The 19,699-nt window shown below is 47.3% G+C and overlaps 1 protein-coding gene across 1 annotated transcript in view; it reads left to right on the top strand.

Annotated features, from left to right (window-relative positions):
- The window catches only part of LOC118007321 (gamma-2-syntrophin-like), a 219,473-nt gene that overhangs the window by 121,894 nt on the left and 77,880 nt on the right, over positions 1-19,699 (top strand). Inside the window, exon 10 of the mRNA XM_035000341.1 lies at positions 16,254-16,381. Coding sequence (XP_034856232.1) covers positions 16,254-16,381 — 128 coding nt within the window. The remainder of the gene's footprint in view (positions 1-16,253; positions 16,382-19,699) is intronic.

Consider the following 19,699-nt stretch of genomic DNA (forward strand, 5'->3'; position numbering starts at 1 on the left):
GTTTAGGCAAGCCCTTGATTACTGCCATTTTACAGGTGAGGAACTGATTCTCGGGAAATTAGTAGCTCGCCAAGGGGTATAAATGGTGCCAGGGTGTAGACCAGAGTGTGGACCAGGCAGGCTGGCTGCAGAGGCTGAGAGAAGAGACTGGGTGATTTAGCATTAGGAAAATACTTTTTCCGTCAGTCAGCCATTCATCTGTTAAACAACCATGATTGAATACTCACGTATATAAGTGTATTTTCTAGTCCCTGGGGACTGTGGTAGCCAACAACCTCAAAGATGCCCACGGCCCAATCCCTGGAGCCCGTGAAAGCGTATGTTACTGCCATGCAGAAGGGACCTTGCAGGTGTGTCTGAGATCCGAGATGGGGAGGGGATCCTGGGCTGCCACGGGGCCGTGTACTCGCTGGTCCCCGTGCGAGAGGGGGTGTGGGACAGCGAGGATCAGACTCGCCACCGGCGGCCACGAGGACCAGCCCCGCTCACACCCTCAGAGTCCTGCCCTCCCGCAGTGATAAGCAGTGTTTGTGTCGTTTCAGCCACTGAGCTCAGGGCTAACTTGTTGCATGGCAGTTAGGACGCTGATGCTGAAGTCAGAATGGAGCCACATTTTTACACAACTGCGGCAAGACTCCGAAGCTCTCGTATCCCTGTGTGAGATGGGTTTGTTTTTCCCCGTTATTATTAGTTCACAAAATGTTGGCTTTTCCCCTTGTAAATCAGAAATGACTGTCTCTTAGAACTTTCTTCATCCTTCATCCGTCTTTGTCACATGGATCCAAGCTGTGTCTAACAAGCTTTATGCAAGACGTGGCTTCGTCACATTGAGGCGTGGCTGCATTGGTTACGGGGTTATGCTGGGGCGCTGGCTCTCCTTCGAAGCCCGCAAGCCTACTTAATACCGTATTTTTCTAGAATAATATTTTCCCATCCCTCTCTCCTTTTCATCATGTGCTTCAGTATTTTATTGATCTTTATCTCAAGTAGATTGGGTAATGGTGGCAAGCCTGCTGGCTTCCAAACACCCATGAAGAGTCTAGGAAGAGTCAGGTCCTATTTTTTCTCCATTATTCATGTTTCATAAGAGATTTTTCATCTTATGATGATAACGATTTCGGTTTGAAGAATATGGCAATAATCTGTTGTCAGTAAAATCATTTGCTTTTAATAATTGTATTGTGATATTTAAAAATTGATACAGTGTAAGTAATTTAGATAGCTGTCTTCACAAAATTAATGAATTTATATTTTAGAATAACAGACTAAATGTTTCCACTCATGTCAAATTTAAATAGAAAAATTATTTACCTATTTCTTATGAAATGCTGAGACCATTCTGTGTGGCACCTGCTATTCGTTCCTGAGATGCGTGTCTTAATTTAGCTGTGGGAAACAATTTCAGAATAAACCTTTTCCCTCAACAATAATTAATATTTGATGGCTACTTGTGCCTTTAAGAGTTGCTCCTTGGAGAGAAAACAAATGAGAAATATTATTTCAGGGGGGATCCCACTGGATTAAAACAGCCACCCCACTGTGGAGATAGCCAAGCAGCTGGGGAGAAGCTGTCTCCGTTTGCTGGGGCTCTTCTCCTGAAGCACATGTGGAGCTGGTTCCCAGCAGCAGGGGTGGCCTCACCAGGGAGCCACTGTGGGCTCCTTTCTGCATGTGCCACGGGCTCGCGAGTCCTGCCGGGGGGTTCCTGGCCTCAGGGCACTCCGGCGGGGAGGGTCAGGGCTGAGGCACACAGTGCCCATTTTCTGGACACGCGGTGCTCTCAAAGTAAATGAGGACAGGAACGGCAGGAAGAGCTGAAGCTGTTAAGAAACTATCTTAATTCTGGGTCTATTTAAAGAGAATTAGGCAAGTCCCCACCGTGTGGGGCCCATGGCCCTTCTTCTCTGCCCCAGAGGGAAGAGCTGCCCACGAGAGTTGACCGATGAAAAGCAGAAGCAGAAACGGGTCATAGCTCAAGCCCACGTGAACCACATTGGGCCAAGCAGCTGGTCCGGGGGGTCACGGGGCCAGCCCAGTGGTCACGGCTGCAAGGCCTGCCTGCCATGGGACAGACGGACAAGCGCATGACTTGCTCTGTGAGGAGCTTCATGGTTTCCCTGGAGGCCGCCCGGGGAAGCTCGTCCCGTGTGCCTGGTCCCTCCGTGTGGGCAAGGCTTCTCCCTGGGGGCCCCTGGCAGACGTCCCCCGAGACCTCCTGTGCAAGCTGCTTACCACCTTCGTGCTCTGAGCTCCTGAGGACACGAAGCCCAGCATGTCCAGGCACCCCCACAGCACCCAGCAGGTGCAAGGGAAGCAACCCTCCTGTGTCCGTGGGGGGAGGAAGGACAGCCAACATCCTCCAAACTCAGGACCGCAGAAGCAGGCTCACGGTGGGTGCCCGTTACTTGGCTCCTCTCCTGGTGCCTCCCTAGAACTAAGACACACTGCAGCTGAACTACTCAGTCACATTCGTTTCGGGGAAGCCCACACTTTTGCAAATGAAAGTGCTCATGTCCCCATGATGGTCCATTTAGGAGTTGTTCCTCCCTGAAGATTGTCAGTAAGATTCCAGCAAGCTGTCCATGACAGCGCAGTCGGCCTTGGCACAATGGGTCTTCTCACTGATTCAGGAGCCTTCTCGGAATGAAAGGAGGTAGGGTCGGGCAGAGGGGAGGAGAGCAGGGCGCAGACTGCCAAGGCTGTGGGGACCTCGTACCTGCCACCGGCCCAGCAGCTCAGCGCCAGTGCAGTGCCATTATTTCCCGGAGGAGAAGGCTGCAAGGCATCATCAGGCAGGTGCTCCCCACTTCCTGCCGTGGCCTCCTGAACACAGATTCTTCGCTGTTTGAATGATGGGAAGCCATAGGCATGAAGGAAAACTTCCAGGGTAATTTCTTAGGTGTTGCTTTTTTTTTCCTGAAAAATATCTTGATAAAAACGTCAGTATGGCACTGGGTGTTGGTGGTGAGAATTTTGCCGTTCTGAGGGTAACGGTGGGAATCTGTGTGAGGCAGGTGCCTTGCAGGGATTCGAGCAGAGCTGTTCACATGGACGCTTGCACATAGTCTCCTCTCCGCGCTTCCAGACACTAAACAGAAATTTAAAAAGTGCACTAATGAGGGTGCATCCCCCCCAAATTGGCATCTGTAATGTTTGACATAATCTTGGCTAAGACCGAAGTTCAACATCCGTGAAAAAGGAGCTGCTGAGAAAATTTAGTATAAGCAGGTGCTGGAGTGGATGTGAAACCTGATGACGGAGAACAGGCTCTCACGTCTGTGTTGTGTTCATCAGCACACCTGTATTTCAGGCACAGCGCCGTATCGTCATATGTCACCCTTTCCAGTCTCCCAAAGGTGGCCACGTTAACTCTACTTATAGATTAGGAAAGTGAGGATCACAGGGTTACATCCAGGGCCCCAGGTACTGAGTAGCAAAAATAAGTAGCAAGGTTGGAGCAGGGTCTGTGTTTGGGTTAAACAGCGTTTCTCGTTGAGGGGATATATTTGTATAAAATACACATTTGTATGTAATTATAATAACACAGTATTTGTTTCTCGTTTACTTACGTTATACATACTAAGTATGTATGTTTATATAATGCATATAAGTATTTATTTGGAAGGCTGAGTTGATCCGGAGACAGAACAGGATGAGCCCAGGATGGTGTAAGGCAACAGCAAGTGTTGGGGACCCAGCAGAGACAGTGACGCTCAGAAACAGAAGTCCAGGCCTGAGAAGTACTTGCGATTCGGGCATTAAATTACTGTTCTGGTCTGGGTTTGCCCACCACACACGTGCTGGCTTTGCAGGCAGTTGTGTTGAGACACAGGACCTGAGACCGTGGACGGCCTAAGAACATACAGAGTATATTCCATATAGGTCTTCTCCAAAGTTCCACTGAGTGTGTAAATATGACAGGTTTGTTGGTAAATTTACTGATTTAAATTCAGACCCTGAAAGCGTTGAGTAGTAAGTTCTAACTGACAAGTTCTTCCTTCCAAGCTGTGATTTGGGCGTGTGTGGATCTGAGCTCTGGTTCAGGAATCAGCACGACCGACATCTTCAGACCCCTGGAAGCCTGGCTTTGCCTGGAGCCCCCCAACTCTTGAGCCCCTGCCCCATATCTGATGACATCGCATGTGCTGTCCCTGGGACGACTATGCACAGAACAGCGTTTGTGGTCTGCATCCCCCATTCTTTTGTGTCCAGGGACCTAGTGAAGAGCATAGAGACCAGACCAGAGCTGTTTGCACTATTGCAGGAGAAGTAAGCACCTGTCACAGGGAAGCTCGCGCCGCTGTCACCACGCCGCCCCCCCCACCCCGCCCCACCGGTAGCACACGTGACCACCTGCTGCATCCCTCACGGGTCTGCGGGGACCCTCTGGTGTCACAGGAGTGAGGAGGTGAGGGATGCGCCCAGCAGGTGGGGAGGCCGTCAGGACGAGGGCACCAGGAGCCGCTTCCAGGTGGGGGTTGTGGAGGGGCCGGGCCTCCATGGGCAGCCCCTGTGGCCCCTGGGAAAGAACTGCAGAATGGGGTGCGGGCATTCCTCACCCTTGCTTGTGGCAAACGGCTTCCGTGGACGTGGTAGCAACGACATTCCCTCCCACACCTGAAGTTTCAGAGAAATCTTTGTAATAGATTTCTACTAAAATCACATTTAATTATATTATACTATTTTAATTTTATAGTTTTGTATGAGCAGCAGCTAAAACTTAGAGTTCTTTTGTACTGAAAATGTGGAAATAGCGAATTACTGTTCTTGCATTAACTGTAATTTATATTCAATATTTCTGCGTTTCTATCTCATACAGTGGATTTGCTTTTATGTCAAAAGCACAGAATGACTCAGTGAGGTATATTGTGTGTAAGAAGATAGGCTCCATGGTTTCCTTTAAAATGTCTGGCGTGTCGCGAGGAGTGAAGGACAGAGGGGGCCGTCGTGCTTCTCCTCTGCCTGTGTCTCCAGTGGCACGGCCGTGTCCCAGGCGGCGGGAAAACTGTGTCCGCGCGAGCCGGGCTGCCGTTCCAGGGAGGAGCTCAGCACAAACCACCGGGAAGGATTCGGAAGGAAGAAAATCCTCTGCACAGAAGACAGGTTCCTTCGTTTCAGAGACCTTCAAATATCGACAGACAACTGAAGACATTCCAAGGAAATTAAGTGACACACAGCTAGAAAACTAGGAAATATGTGACTTTTAAAAAGCTACATAATTTTAAACTCCTGTAGAATCACTGACTAAGAATTTATTTAATTTAGTAAATGATACGTTCTGGTAAGGGTCAAACCTTGTGTGGGTTCCAGGTCCCTTTGCGTGGCCTGTTTTAGCTGTAGATTCTTTTTGTGTAAAAAAGGAGCAAAAAGCACTTCTGCTGCTGTCTTAAAATATTGTTACATTAAATAAATATTTGTTTTGTTATTTTGTACTTCGAAGGGTGTGACCATTCTCAGTGCCCAGAGGAAAGCGCCGGGCTGGATTCGCTCCTTACTCAGGAGGCAAGGTGGCGCTGCTCAGGCACATTCTCTCGCGGGGACTTCGGGTGGCGGGCTGCCCGGGGCCGCGAGCCCCCTGGGCTGGGTGGGTCGGGACCTTGTGCGGAGGCAGGTCAGTGACGTGGAGCTGGCGCCTGTCTGCCTACCTGCTCCTCTGGAGCGCGTCCCCGGGGAGCGGCCCGTGGGGACACAGAGCGGTCTGGCCTGGCCTGGGCGGTCATCCTGGTGCCACCAGGACGGGCTCATGGCGCATTAAAGGCCCATTAGCAGCTCTGGCACTTGCCTTCGCTGTGGCTGGAGAATGGCTTTCCCAACGGTCGGAACCTTGCGTGTGGGTAGTGGCGTGGTTTCCTGCTTCTCGGGGCACACCCGAGGACCTGGTGCACGGAGCACCTCTGCTGTGGCCCCGTCAGCCGCAGGACACGTGGACAGTGGCACTCCAGCCGACCCGCCTCCCGCCTGCACGTGCATGTGCAGCTGAGGCAGAAGCTGCCCTGTAGGCACGAGGAGGAAGCCATGGAGGCCTGGGCCGTCATGCACCACGGAGACCAACCGGCGAGGAGAACAGTTTCTGAAGCAAAATTACCACGTCAAAGTCACTAAAGAAAGCTGAAGGAAAAATTACAGTATAGACACAGCACGATCACCAACGCTTTCCCCGAAATGGGCATGAAGCCCGCCCTGTGTCAAGGTGATTACAGTTTCTCAAAGTAAAAAAGACAAGAACACTGAACGTGAATACTGTTTAGAAGGGCCTGTGATACTGCAGTCAAGATAATCCGTCATCAGAGACTCCATGTACTTACCTTAAATTAGATACTGACAGTGAAATTAATTACATAATTATTAAAAAATCCTTCCCTTAAAGAAAAACTTTTCAGAGCAGTGATGCGGAACTCAGAGGTAATAGTTCAGCGTGGCTTCTTTGCCTCTTGTTGCTGAATCTCTGATCCTGAAAAAGTAGTTTCTCGTGTTCGTAACAAATTTAAAATTCCATGCTGGTACGTGGGCCAAGATCCAAAATGCAGATGACTGCCTCATACCCAGTTGTAGGTCTTGTAGGGAAAACCAGTTTATTCAGACTGTGTTAGATTTCTTTATTTTTTTCCATTTATTTTTTAGGAGTATAAGTGAGTTACATCTTGTTTTCCACAAAAAAAGAAGTGTTTATAAAAGTCTTACATGCATTTTGTTCTAATCAGTTTCATTTCTAAAAGCATGAATTTTATGATACAAGGTCATAACATCTGAGTAAGGCAAGGAGTATTTTTTTTTTTAAGATTTTATTTATTTCACAGAGAGAGACACAGTGAGAGAGGGAACACAAGCAAGGGGAGAGGGAGAGGGAGAAGCAGGCTTCCCACGGAGTAGGGAGTCCGATGCGGGGCTCGATCCCAGGACCCTGGGATCGTGACCTGAGCCGAAGGCAGACGCTTAACGACTGAGCCACCCGGGCGCCCCAAGAAGTATTTTTAAAGCCTGTCTCCTCAGGGCTGTGCGGCGAGGGGGGAAGCAGCATGCTGGGGACACATCTGGGGATGTCCCCTCACAGTGCAGCCCACCTGCTCTTGGTGTCATGCCCAGACCCCTGGTGACCCCGACAGCTTCTCCCTGTGACCGTGTCAGCCTGGGAGAGTCACATACACTTCACAGCTTGAAAGTATAGTGATAATTGTGACTCTTCCTTCAGTCTCCTCTGAGTTGTGAGGGCCCCACAGGGTCCTTGTTGGCCAGGTCAGTGTGACCGTGTGCGCAGCTTTGGCCCCTCTACCCCCAGCCACGCAGTGCTCTGTGTCACCATGCGCAATACTGAGGTGCTGTGTTCTGCACCATTATGATCGTGTTATAGTACAGCATGAAATTATGTTAAAAATGGACCCATACCTCCAGCAGGATTTATCAAGGTAGAAATTGCAAACTTGTGACCCACGGGCATGGTCGTCTGCTGGGCAGAACACTCATTTTTGATTGAACACTAAGTGGTATAAATTTGGCTGCTTGCTAGCATTTGAGTCTTTCCTAGGTTTAATAATCATTAGTCTTTATTGATCAAGATAAAAAAGAAATCAAAGTCCCATTGCTGAGCATCTCTAAGAACACTGGGCCATGACAGCCCACCACAAGGAAGCATATTCTAAAGAGCCATGTATAATAACGGTTTGGGCTTGGAGTCTTCCGTCTATGGTCTGCATAATTGAAATGTTGTGTACTACCTTCTCAGTAGCCTCCAGTGAGAAACCACTTTGTAATTGTTCACTCTATGTTAGGTCAGAATATCCAAAATTCAGAACTTCAGTAATGCCACCAATTGCTGCCCATTCTAGTGACCTGTTAGTTAATTTCATGGAAACAAATGTGGAAGGAAGCTGGCTATGAGCCCAAGGTGGGTGCCTCAGACTGAATACAGATAGCCCACGAACAAGCATGAGATATGTAGCACTGTGCTCTCATATGAAAATATTATTGAAAATCATTTTAATTATTTAATTTGTTCAAAATTATTTTAAAACTACAATTAATATTTCTGTTTAAAAAATTACATTTAGACCCAAATGTCCATTGATGATGAATGGATAAAGAGGATGTGGTGTGTAAACACAATGGAATATTACTCAGCCATCAAAAATAATGAAATCTTCTATTTGTAATAATGTGGTGGAGCTAGAGTGTATCATGCTAAGTGAAATAAGAGAAAGACAAATACCATATGATTACATTCATGTGTGGAATTTAAGAAACAAAACAGATGAGGAGGGAAGAAAGAGAGGGAAACAAACCATAAGAGACTCTTAATGATAGAGAATAAACTGAGGGTTGATGGAGGGAGGTGGGTGGGGGATGGGCTAGATGGGGGATGGGAGGGCACACAATTGTTGTGATGGGCACTAGGTGTTGTATGTAAGTGATGAATCACTGAATTGCTCCTGAAACCAATATTGCACTGTATGTTAACTAACTAGAACTTAAATAAAAAATTTAAGGTTAAAAGTTGGATTTAGATTATGCACTGATTAATGCTTCACCAACCTACAAACATGGACATTTTTTAACACGCTTCTTCCTAGTAACAGACAAAGTGCATGGGGAACTAGAGTATCCCATGTAGGATGGCCCTGCTGCATGGAAGCAGTGTTTCATGATGTGTGTCAGAACATGTGCAATGTCAAATTAATGGAGATTTCAAAGTCTTATCTTCATGCCTGTAAAATATGAATCTCAGAGAAAGCGGCCTAAGAATTGATCTTTTACAGATTCCCTTTATGATTTATATGCACAGTGAAATTTTCAAGTCCTTACACGAGACATTGGACACAGGAAACAAGACTAAGCAGCTGGTGGCATAAATCTCCTATCCAACACAGGTTCTGAGATCAGTGAGCACAGAAAGAACAAGGAGCATTAGAAGCCCACACAGCATATCTTCTGCAGTAGAACCACTACACTCAAAAAACAAGGCACACTTGTTCTCAGGCACTGGGCGGCTGGCAGTCTAAGCCCATGAGCCCTGAGAGAAGGGACATCACAAGGTGAGCACCACCTGGGACAGTGGAACTCAAGCATAGCATGTAGTCCTGCTGCAGTGAGGAGACAAAGACAAGGATGCAGGGTTTCTGAATCAGCCTGAACCTGTGGGGCAAGGCAACAGAGTCCCCTGAAGGAGGTGGTGGGGGTGAGTTAGAAGTTTGTGTATGTAGGTTTTCCAGAAGTCCTTGGTTGAATGCCAGGATACCAGTGCACAGGGAAAGACTTTTCAGTGGCCCTCTGGAAAGGCACTGAGGGGCATGAGCAAACAAAGATACTAGAGGTCTAACAGTGCTGATAACACTGCAAGTCCACCGCACCTGGGGTGGAGAAACTGTTAACTCCCAGACATGCAGCTGTGAATCCGGAAGGGCTACACCACAGGCACGAAGGTCACCATAAAACTGTCCTAACAGAGCCTAAAACCAAGCTTCGGGAACACCTGCAGATGAGACACCTTGGGAGGCGGAATGCTTTAAAGTTACAGGGGTTTAATAAACACCTTTGTTTTCCACAAACCCACCACCCCTATGTTTAAGGTGATTATAGTAAATGTGTTGAACAAAAATCCACAGGAGGAAGATACAACCACTACCTTGTGTCACTGACAATGTCCAGTGTGCAATCAGAAATTACTAGTGATGCAAAGAAATAAGAAAAAGTGATAGGAAACTAAGAAAAAATGTAATCAGTAGAAATAGACCCTGCATGAAGATGTCGAATTTAGCAGACAAAGGACTTAACACAACACTTTCAAATATGTTTAAGGCCTTAAAGGAAAACATGGTCTTAATGATTAAACAGATAGGGACTATCAGTGAAGAAACTGAAACTGCAGAAAATAAATGGTTACCATAATAACTGAACTAAACACCCGCTAGTTTGGCTTCCCGCGGATTGATGATGGCACTAGGACTGGTCAGGAGACTGGGGACAAACAGAGAAGTTGCCAATCTCAAGAACACAGAGAAAAAGACTGACAAATGAGCACCATTGATGTGTGGGACACATCAAGGGGACGAGTCCCAGAAGGAGAATGGGAATGAACACAAGTTGGATGCATACAAAGAAAACTATCTGCAGGCATATCCCCATCAAACTGTGGAAAACCAAAGAGGAGGAAATTTAGGCAGCAGCCAGATTTTAAAAAGGCATTTCTTTTTTATTTTTTATTCTTATGTTAATCCCCATACATTACATCATTGGTTTTAGATGAAGTGTTCCATGATTCATTGTTTGTGCATAACACCCAGTGCTCCATGCAGAATGTGCCCTCCTCAATACCCACCACCAGGCTAACCCATCCTCCCACCCCTCTCCCCTCTAGAACCCTCAGTTTGTTTTTCAGAGTCCATTGTCTCTCATGGTTCGTCTACCCCTCCGATTTCCCCCGCTTCATTCTTCCCCTCCCGCTACCTTCTTCTTCTTCTTTTTTTTTTTCTTAACATATATTGCATTATTTGTTTCAGAGGTACAGATCTGAGATTCAACAGTCTTGCACAATTCACAGGGCTCACCATAGCACATACCCTCCCCAATGTCCATCACCCAGCCACCCCATCCCTCCCACCCCCTTCCACACCAGCAACCCTCAGTTTGTTTCCTGAGATTAAGAGTCTCTTATGGTTTGTCTCCCTCTCTGATTTCATCTTGTTTCATTTTTTCCTTCCTTCCCCATATTCCATGCTCATGGATAGGAAGAATAAACATTGTTAAAATGTCTATGGTACCCAGAGCAATCTATACCTTCAATGCCATCCTGACCAAAATTCCAATGACATTTTTCAAAGTGCTGGAACAAACAATCCTAAAATTTGTATGGAATCAGAAAAGACCCCGAATCGCCAAGGAGATGTTGAAAAAGAAAAACAAAGCTGGGGGCATCACGTTGCCCAATTTCAAGCTATATTACAAAGCAGTGATCACCAAGGCAGCATGGTACTGGCACAAAAACAGACATATAGACCAATGGAACAGAATAGAGAACCCAGATATGGACCCTCAACTCTATGGTCAAACAATCTTTGACAAAGCAGGAAAAAACATGCAATGGAAAAAAGACAGTCTCTTCAATAAATGGTGCTGGGAAAATTGGACAGCCACATGGAGAAGAATGAAACTCGACCATTCTCTAACACCATTCACAAAGATAAACTCAAAGTGGATGAAAGACCTCAATGTGAGACAGGAATCCATCAAAATCCTAGAGGAGAACATAGGCAGTAACCTCTTTGACATCGGCCACAGCAACTTCTTTCAAGATACATCTCCAAAAGCTAGTGAAACAAAAGCAAAAATGAACTTTTGGGACTTCATCAAGATAAATAGCTTATGCACAACAAAGGAAATAGTCAACAAAACAAACAGGCAACCCACAGAATGGGAGAAGATATTTGCAAATGACACTACAGATAAAGGGCTGGTATCCAAAATCTATAAAGAACTTCTCAAACTCAACATCCAAAAAACAAATAATCAAGTCAAAAAGTGGGCAGAAGAGATGAACAGACACTTCTCTGAAGAAGACATACAAATGGCTAACAGACACATGAAAAAATGTTCATCATCATTAGCCATCAGGGAAATCCAAATCAAAACCACATTGAGAGACCACCTTACACCAGTTAGAATGGCAAAAATGGACAGGGAAAGAAACAACAAATGTTGGAGAGGTTGTGGAGAACCCTCTTACACTGTTGGTGGGAATGCAAGTTGGTACAGCCCTTTGGAAAACAGTGTGGAGGTGCCTCAAAAATGTAAAAATAGAGCTACCCTGTGACCCAGCAATTGCACTACTGGGTATTTACCCCAAAGACACAGATGTAGTGAAAAGAAGGGCCATATGCACCCCAATGTTCATAGCCGCAATGTCCGCAATAGCCAAACTGTGGAAAGAGCCGAGATGCCCTTCAACAGATGAATGGATAAAGAAGATGTGGTCCATATATACAGTGGAATATTACTCAGCCATCAGAAAGGATGAATACCCAACTTTTACATCAACATGGATGGGACTGGAGGAGATTATGCTAAGTGAAATAAGTCAAGCAGAGAAAGTCAATTATCATATGGTTTCACTTATTTGTGGAACATAAGGAATAGCATGGAGGACATTAGGAGAAGGAAGGGAAAAATGGGCGGGGGGAATTGGAGGGAGAGATGAACCATGAGAGACTCTGGACCTGAGAAACAAATAGGGTTTTAGAGGGGAGGGGGTAGGGGGGATTGGTTAGCCTGATGATGGGTATTAAGGAGGGCACATACTGCATGGAGCACTGGGTGTTATATGGAAACAGTGGATCGTGGATCACTACATCAAAAACTAATGATGTATTGTATGCTGACTAACATAACATAATAAAATTAAAAAAAAAAAAAAACATAGAAATTATCAGACCGAATTAGAAAGACCCTTACTACTGAAAATATTATTTAAATATAAAAGTACAGACATGTGGGGATTAAGAGTGGAGAATATATGTCTTATACACAGTAACCATAAAAAGGTGGCTTTGTTAATGTCTGACAAAGTAGTCTTCCAAGACAAGAATGTACAAAACCAAAGAGGAGTGTTTCATTATGGTTAAAGTATCAACTCATCAGGAAAACATTATAATCCTAAATATGACATGCACCTAATAATAACAGAGCTTCCAAATACATGAATTCAAAACTGGCAGAAATGAGAAAAAAGCCCATCATCATATTTGGAGCTTTTAATACTCTTTGTACAGAAGTTGATAGGACATGTAGACAGAACATCAGTAAGGACATAAAGGACACAGCCAACCTTATAAATCTACTGGAACCTACCTGATTTTAGATGGAACTACACCCAAAGCCTATAGGATGAACATGGAGCATTCACCAAGATCACATGCGGGGTTACGATGGGCTGTTTAGGATGATAAACACAACAATTCTGTAATTGGTGAATTCTGTCAAAGAAATAATATGTGACCTTCACAAAGTCTTTCAGAGGATAGAGGAAGACGACCCACATCCCACTAATTCTACGAGGCCAGGATAATACTGATGCCAGAACCTTTCAATGATACGGTAAGTAATGAACATCACAGACAACAACCCTCATCAATGTAGGTACAAAAATGGTCAACAACATATGAAAAAGTCAAAAGGATAAATCGTCCTGAGTAGGTCAGGTATCCCAGCAATGCAAGCCCGGCCCAGTAGTCAAACCCCAAACTTAACTGACAGCACAAGGAATGTGTTTATAATATCCTCAAACTGGAGGCAACCCAGATCCTTCAGCAGGTGAATGCAAACAACAGAATACTGCTCCCTGATGGAAGATGGATGATCTGCAGATACATCTCACAGACTTCCTGCTGGATGGAGCTGAATGCAAATATTTCCCGCATGGTTCTATTTATAGAAGTTCTGAAAGAGTCCGAACTATACAGTACCTGATCTGACAGAAATCAGATCGGCGACTGCCTCAGCTGGAGGGCGGAATTGTCTGCAAATGGGCATAGGGAATTAGGTTCTGGAGGCTTGGGGTGTATCTAAATGTCAAAACTCATCAAACTGTGCGTCTATCAGTACATGTAGGAAATTTATGCCTCAATGTATTTGTTAAAAATTAGAGGATGAATTGCAAAATCCACAGTCATCCAAAGTAGAAACACGACAGCAATACCTAAAAAGTTGCTTTCAAATCTATTTAAACATAAAGTATTAAAATAATATTTTTTCTTAAAAAATGACTTGACATATTCAGGTGTCCAGCAGAGGTGAGGACGTGGCATTGGTGTTTTTGGCTCAGGAGCGCACGGGAGGCCCGCCTCCCCTCATTCTCAGCTCCGGCCTCTGCACTTGGGGGAATTATGGATGCCGCTGTCAGGCCGCAGCCTCCGCTGATGCTCATTCCTGCAGAACTGTCCTTTATTCCCTCGCGGCTGCCACTCGTTCCCACGGGGCCACCAGCTTCTCGGGCCAGGCTTTACTCTGCTTTTCGGATGGAGCCTCAGTCGTGTTAGGTAATCCTGTAAAGCGTGGGGACACTGTGTTCTCTTCCAGCAAATGCTAATAATTGCTAAGTGACATTCAGATATAAACATCATTCCAAGGGAGTTACTGAGCAAGAGAGAGTTCTCCCCACACAAAGAATAAATGGAACAAATCTTAGTCACTTTCCAGAAGCAGAGTTTCTATTACCGGAAAGTGCTCTGCCTCTGGGCGCAGATGTCTGCCTTCAAGTCCCTTTGTGTCAACTGTGACCAGTAAACATTCTTTTCTGATCTTTGATGATGATTATCGGCAGTAGGACCCCAACTAGGTTTTAAAGAGAGAATAGGGAAAAGATCATCAGGAAATACACAAAATGAATGATGAAGTTTGGACCGATTTTTTTCTCTTTTTGAATTTTGTATTTCCCGAGCATTTGGGGTGCAGTCCTATCTCTGCCGTACTCAGAGAATGTAGCCTGAGGCGCTGTTTGTCACACTCGTGTGTACGTGTGTGCAGAGAACAGAAAGACTGACATGCACTGTGCCTGTGTGTGGCGAGTGAGATATTTGAAGGTATCTTCTTTCATCTACTTTTATTCATTTCCCCCAATTTTATAAATCTTGTACTATAAGTACTTAGTTTTCTTTGAGTTTCTTAAACGTCTCCTTTGTGGCATTTTGGGGAAACAGAAGAGAGGTCTGTGAGGGTGTCACCGCGGGGACTCCGTACAGCGGGGATGTGGCCCGCCCCACGGCCCCAGCCCTGACGCAGTGTCACCTCCCCCGGCCCCACGCCTTGGCCACACACCTCTGCGGTGCCACCTTAGCTCAGAGTCTGTCTCACAGTCACTGAGGCCGCTCACGGGGAGGGTCCTGGGACTTGGTCAGTCACACATCCGAGTTTCAGAGCGGCCTTTTCTTCTTCAGGGAATCAAACGGAGGAGGGCATGTTTCGTGTCTCCCTGCTCTGAAGTCGGCGTCGCCCGCGGCAGGCGGCAGCTGGCCTGTAACCCCTGCCTTACCTGTGTAGGTCGCGGAGCGCTGACAGGTACAGCCCACGGCGCTCAGTTCGGCGGGTGGAAACATGCCTCGTTGCTTCTGCAAGCTACTAAGCTGATACTAAATTGGGGGCAGAAATTAGAGTTGAGAACTTCTGCTCTCTGCAGGAGGCACTTCCCTCAGGTGGGCATTCGCTCCCAAGTGTGAAGCTTACACTGGGCACTTGAGCTTCCTGAGGAGATGAGGCTCCAGAAGGTCCACCTGGGCTCACTCTGCATGTTGTTCTCGTAGGAGGGCAGGTGCAGGCTTCCCTGCAGGGCTGGGACCTTGACATCTCTCTCGGCAAGAGGGCAAGGAGCTGGACATCGGGAGTGGAGAGCAAGGCACAGTGCCACGGGGGACTCCCTGGCGTGCACCTTCTCTGCTGGGGCCCTGCCCTGGTCTAGGAGCGGGCATTGGGACACCCCCGAAAAGCCCACTGATTCTCTAAAGGGAGCCTCGTGGAGACCTGATGTCTGCTTCTTACCTGAAACTGGACATTTGGAACCAGTGGTGCTGAGTCAGGCGCTGCCATGACCTGGCCGATGCCCTCACCCCTGCCCAGGGCTTTCTTCGTCCTCGCTGTGGGCTCCACAGTGAAATGGATCAGGCAGCTGTCGCCCTCTCCCCACCCCCGGAATCCAGACAGGAACTTCGGGGGTCCTCTTGCCTGGAGCCCTCTGCTGAGTCTGCTGCTGGTGGACACCCGCCACGTGGGGTCGGGTCCCAAACCTGTGTGCATGGGTTCCGCGCTTTCCATGCCCCTTCTGTTGTCTGCAGGCTCTGCACAGGAGTGGCCTGCTCTCCGTGCCCACCAGCCTCACACTGTGCCCGCACCCACCAGACAGTGTGGCCTTGTGACCTGGACATTGTGAATGTGACCAGTACTAGTAGATACTGTCTCTTGGACCCAGAGTCGCTCTGCTTTGACATTGGAAGTTGGGGTAGCCCCTACGGCTTCCTGGACTCAGCACCTCTCTCCCCATCGCTTCCCCTTTGACCTTCCTCTCTTTTGTGCCATATTTTGCTAAAAAAAAGAAATAGTTTAAATTCACATAGAAGTGCACTTATTTCTTTCTAGGTCTTTGAGGAAATTATTACATGCTTTCTTAACAGTTGAAATGTATCTGATGTGAATTGGACGGGGCACGGTGTTGGTCCTGCCCTGTACTTAGTGCCTTCTCACTGACTCTGTGACTGTTGGCTCTCCTTTATTTTGTACAGGCTCCATCATCACCTTCCTCGCCCGTAGCTAACGAACCAAAATATGAGAAGCGCTGGCTAGACACCCTGTCAGTTCCGCTGTCTATGGCTCGAATCTCAAGGTACAAGGCTGGAGCGGAGAAATTAAGGTGTGTGACCACTGTCTGAAAGGGCGAAAGCTCATGAACCCCATTCACGAACCAGTTCTCAGTCACGGGGTGCTCCAGAGTATCTGAGTGCGGTTGTCTTTGGGTAGATTGATGAATACGATGTAAGTCGGGCATCAGAAGAAAACAGTGATGGGAGCAGCAGTGGGTTAATTATTGGCAAGCGTTCTGTCCAGTGGCAACGTGACTCTCGTTAGTCCTTTTGAAACATAGTGATTAGAAGAAATTGTATATTCACTTATAAACGTTCACAGAATTAGATTGGAAACAAGACTGCATTCTTGTCCGAGGTGCAAGCGGTTTCAGAAAAGTCATTTAAACTCTGTGGGCCTCATTGTCGTCATTAATAAAATGAGAGGCTAGACCAACATCCATGTTACATGACGCTTGCTAGTTTTTGAGTGTGGTTAATTAATCAGCTTCAGAGATCCAAAGCGTGTCATCTGTGGCTGCCAGGGTACCATGCAAAGGCCAGCGAGTAAGTAGATGGTGCAGTTATTTCCAGTTGTAAGACAGGCGTGCAGAGAACTGTGTGAGCCATGCATCTGTCAGCAAGGGAAGAATTTACTGTTTTGAAATCGAGCATTATCTTTGATCTAGTGCGTGCATGCCCGCGTGTGTGTGCGCCTGCCAGAATGTGCCCCTGCGTGTGTGCGCCTGTGTGTGCACCTGCTCTAGATGTGTGCCTGTGTGTGCTCATGTGTAGGGTCGGGGAGGGGAGAGGCCTGGGGTCTCTTCCTTCCGTGAAAGGAAAGTCTGTCTAATAATGCTTTTGATGAATGGCTATAATTATAATGCCAGTATAATGCCAGTATTAACTGGCATTAGCTGCACAGCCTCTTACAGTGAACGTGCACACCCGTGACGGGGTGCTTATGACACCATAGCATGAACGGCACCTCTAAGTTTGAGTTTTACATGTGTGGCCGTCTTTGGAAAAGGTTAGTAGCCGTGAAAAGTCAAAAGGTGGGAAGAGACAGATGGAAATGTGGGTAGATGGATGACAGATGGATGATCAGTAGGTTGATAGGTAAGTAGGTAGGTAGGTAGGTAGAAAGAGAGACACAGAAGTAGGTAGGTGGGTAGAGATAGATCGACGGTAGGCCCCATGTGTAGAGTTAATAGTAACAGAAGCAGCCAGTGTTCTTATGGCCACAGATCCCTGGTAAAAAGTGCCTGTGTGTGGTTTTCTTACAACCTGTTTCTTGGTTGGAGCTGGCTTATTTAGGAGGTGAGTAGGGACTGGGGCTCATGCTCTTTGATCTCTGCCTACCCCTGTGTTTGAATAAATGGCTCTTGGAAAATTAGGGCCGCTGAATGTCACCAAGCACATGCTGGCCGGCCACTCTGCTGTCTCTCTCGAGGAAGGGAAGACGCGGACCAGCTTCTGGTCGGAGGGTCAGCGTGCTTGTTTCTCACAGGCGGTGCCCCCAGTGACGTCCGCAGGGTGTGCAACAAAATGCCCCTTCACAGAGCACAGGGTGACGTCGCCAGCGACGATACCTGCCTGAGTCTTACCAGCCAGGTGCTGCCTGAGGTGCTGAGACGGGTCTCCTTCTTGGCAACAAAGAGCCCGCCCGTCAGGCCACGGGCCGGCGCCCATGGGGATGAGCACGATGTGCCTACAGGATGGCATGCGGCCAGGGCCTGCCGCTCCGCCCTGTTCAGTGGGAATGCTGCTGAGCCCGCCAGCACACTGGAAGCCCTGGGACGCCTCATGAGATAAGAGCATGTTGTTTTATGAAGGCTCTGGGTCTTTTAGCTCTGCTGACATCTTCATGATTTTAAGCAAGGTGTTAATATGGGCAAGAAGGTGCAAAATAGCAAAATATTAAATCGGGACTCAAACTGCATTTGATAAAACCTGTTTGTCCTGACACTGCTGGTATTAACACTTGCGTTTGGGGGCTGAGAGGAGCCACGGGGCCCGCCTTCCCTGGAAGACCCTCTGGTCCCATTTTGACCCAAACAGACAGAATCCAACAGCTCCGCTGTATTTTCTCTCAAAGGAGAAAGTGGGGAGTATAAGGACCATGTTCAGAAAACACCAATTCTAAATCAAACTGTATTCTTCCTATAAAAAATAATTTCAAGTTGAACAGTTTTTTAAATCTTGAACAAAGGTAGCCTGGAAAGGGTGTTCAGGACATGTCTCAGAGCGGATCAGAAACACAGGGTGAGGAGGTAGGAAGTCCGTGGCCGGGGGCCCTGCTGCCATCTTTGGTGGGAAACCCCTGGGATCTCTTCCTCCAGGATTTCCCCCAAAGTAATTGGCTCAGTAATGGTTGAGGTTCCTGAATTTCCTGAAATTTTTTTGGAAGATTCTTTAATGAGTAGATGCCAATGTAAACCTAAGTCATTTGAAGTATTTGAGGATAAAACACCAGCTGTCACAGGGAGACTGCTTTCATTCCCTGTGGCCCCCACAGCCTGCAGGACGGCTCCGCTGGAAGCTCTGCTCTGCTTACGGTCGGGGCAGTGGCGGCAGTGTGGGTCAGAGGCCAAGCGGGAGCCGTGCTCATAGGTAGATTATCGTCCCCATTGGTGAAGACTGAATCGTGGGTTATCGTCCCCGTTAGTGAAGACTGAATCGTGGGTTATTGTCCCCACTGGTGAAGACTGAATCGTTGGTTATCGTCCCCATTGGTGAAGACTGAATCATTGGTTATCATCCCCATTGGTGAAGACCGAATTGTGGGTTATTGTCCCCATTTGTGAAGACTGAATCGTTGGTTATCATCCCCATTGGTGAAGACTGAATCATTGGTTATCATCCCAATTGGTGAAGACCGAATCATGGGTTATTGTCCCCATTGGTGAAGACTGAATTGTGGGTTATCGTCCCCATTGGTGAGGACTGAATCGTGGGTTATCGTCCCCATTAGTGAATACTGAGTCATGGGTTATTGTCCCCATCGGTGAAGACTGAATCATGGGTTATCGTCCCCATTGGTGAAGACTAAATCGTGGGCTGCACAGTAAAGCATGGTTCAGAGTCTCACAGAGAATCATGTGGTTTGGCCGCTGGGTTAGTTGTTGACACGTTTCCCCAACATCACGTGGAGAAGAACATGGCCGCTGGTGGGCTGATGGTTATGAAGAGGACTTTGAGTCACTGTCTGCTCTCCCGTGACCGGTGAGTGCACCCACCAGCATGAGTCCTGTTCTGTCAGGGCTCTCACATGCTGGCGCCTGGCAGAGGGGCTGGCTGCGCATGCTCTGTCCGGCCTCACTGGGCTGAAATCCAGCTAGAGGCCGGCTGCTCTCTTCTGCGGTTGGGAGCCTCTTCAAGCCTTGTTT

This window comes from Mirounga leonina, unplaced genomic scaffold (assembly GCF_011800145.1).
Source record: "Mirounga leonina isolate KUSES-001 unplaced genomic scaffold, KU_Mleo_1.0 Mir_118, whole genome shotgun sequence".
NCBI classification, from domain to species: domain Eukaryota; kingdom Metazoa; phylum Chordata; class Mammalia; order Carnivora; family Phocidae; genus Mirounga; species Mirounga leonina.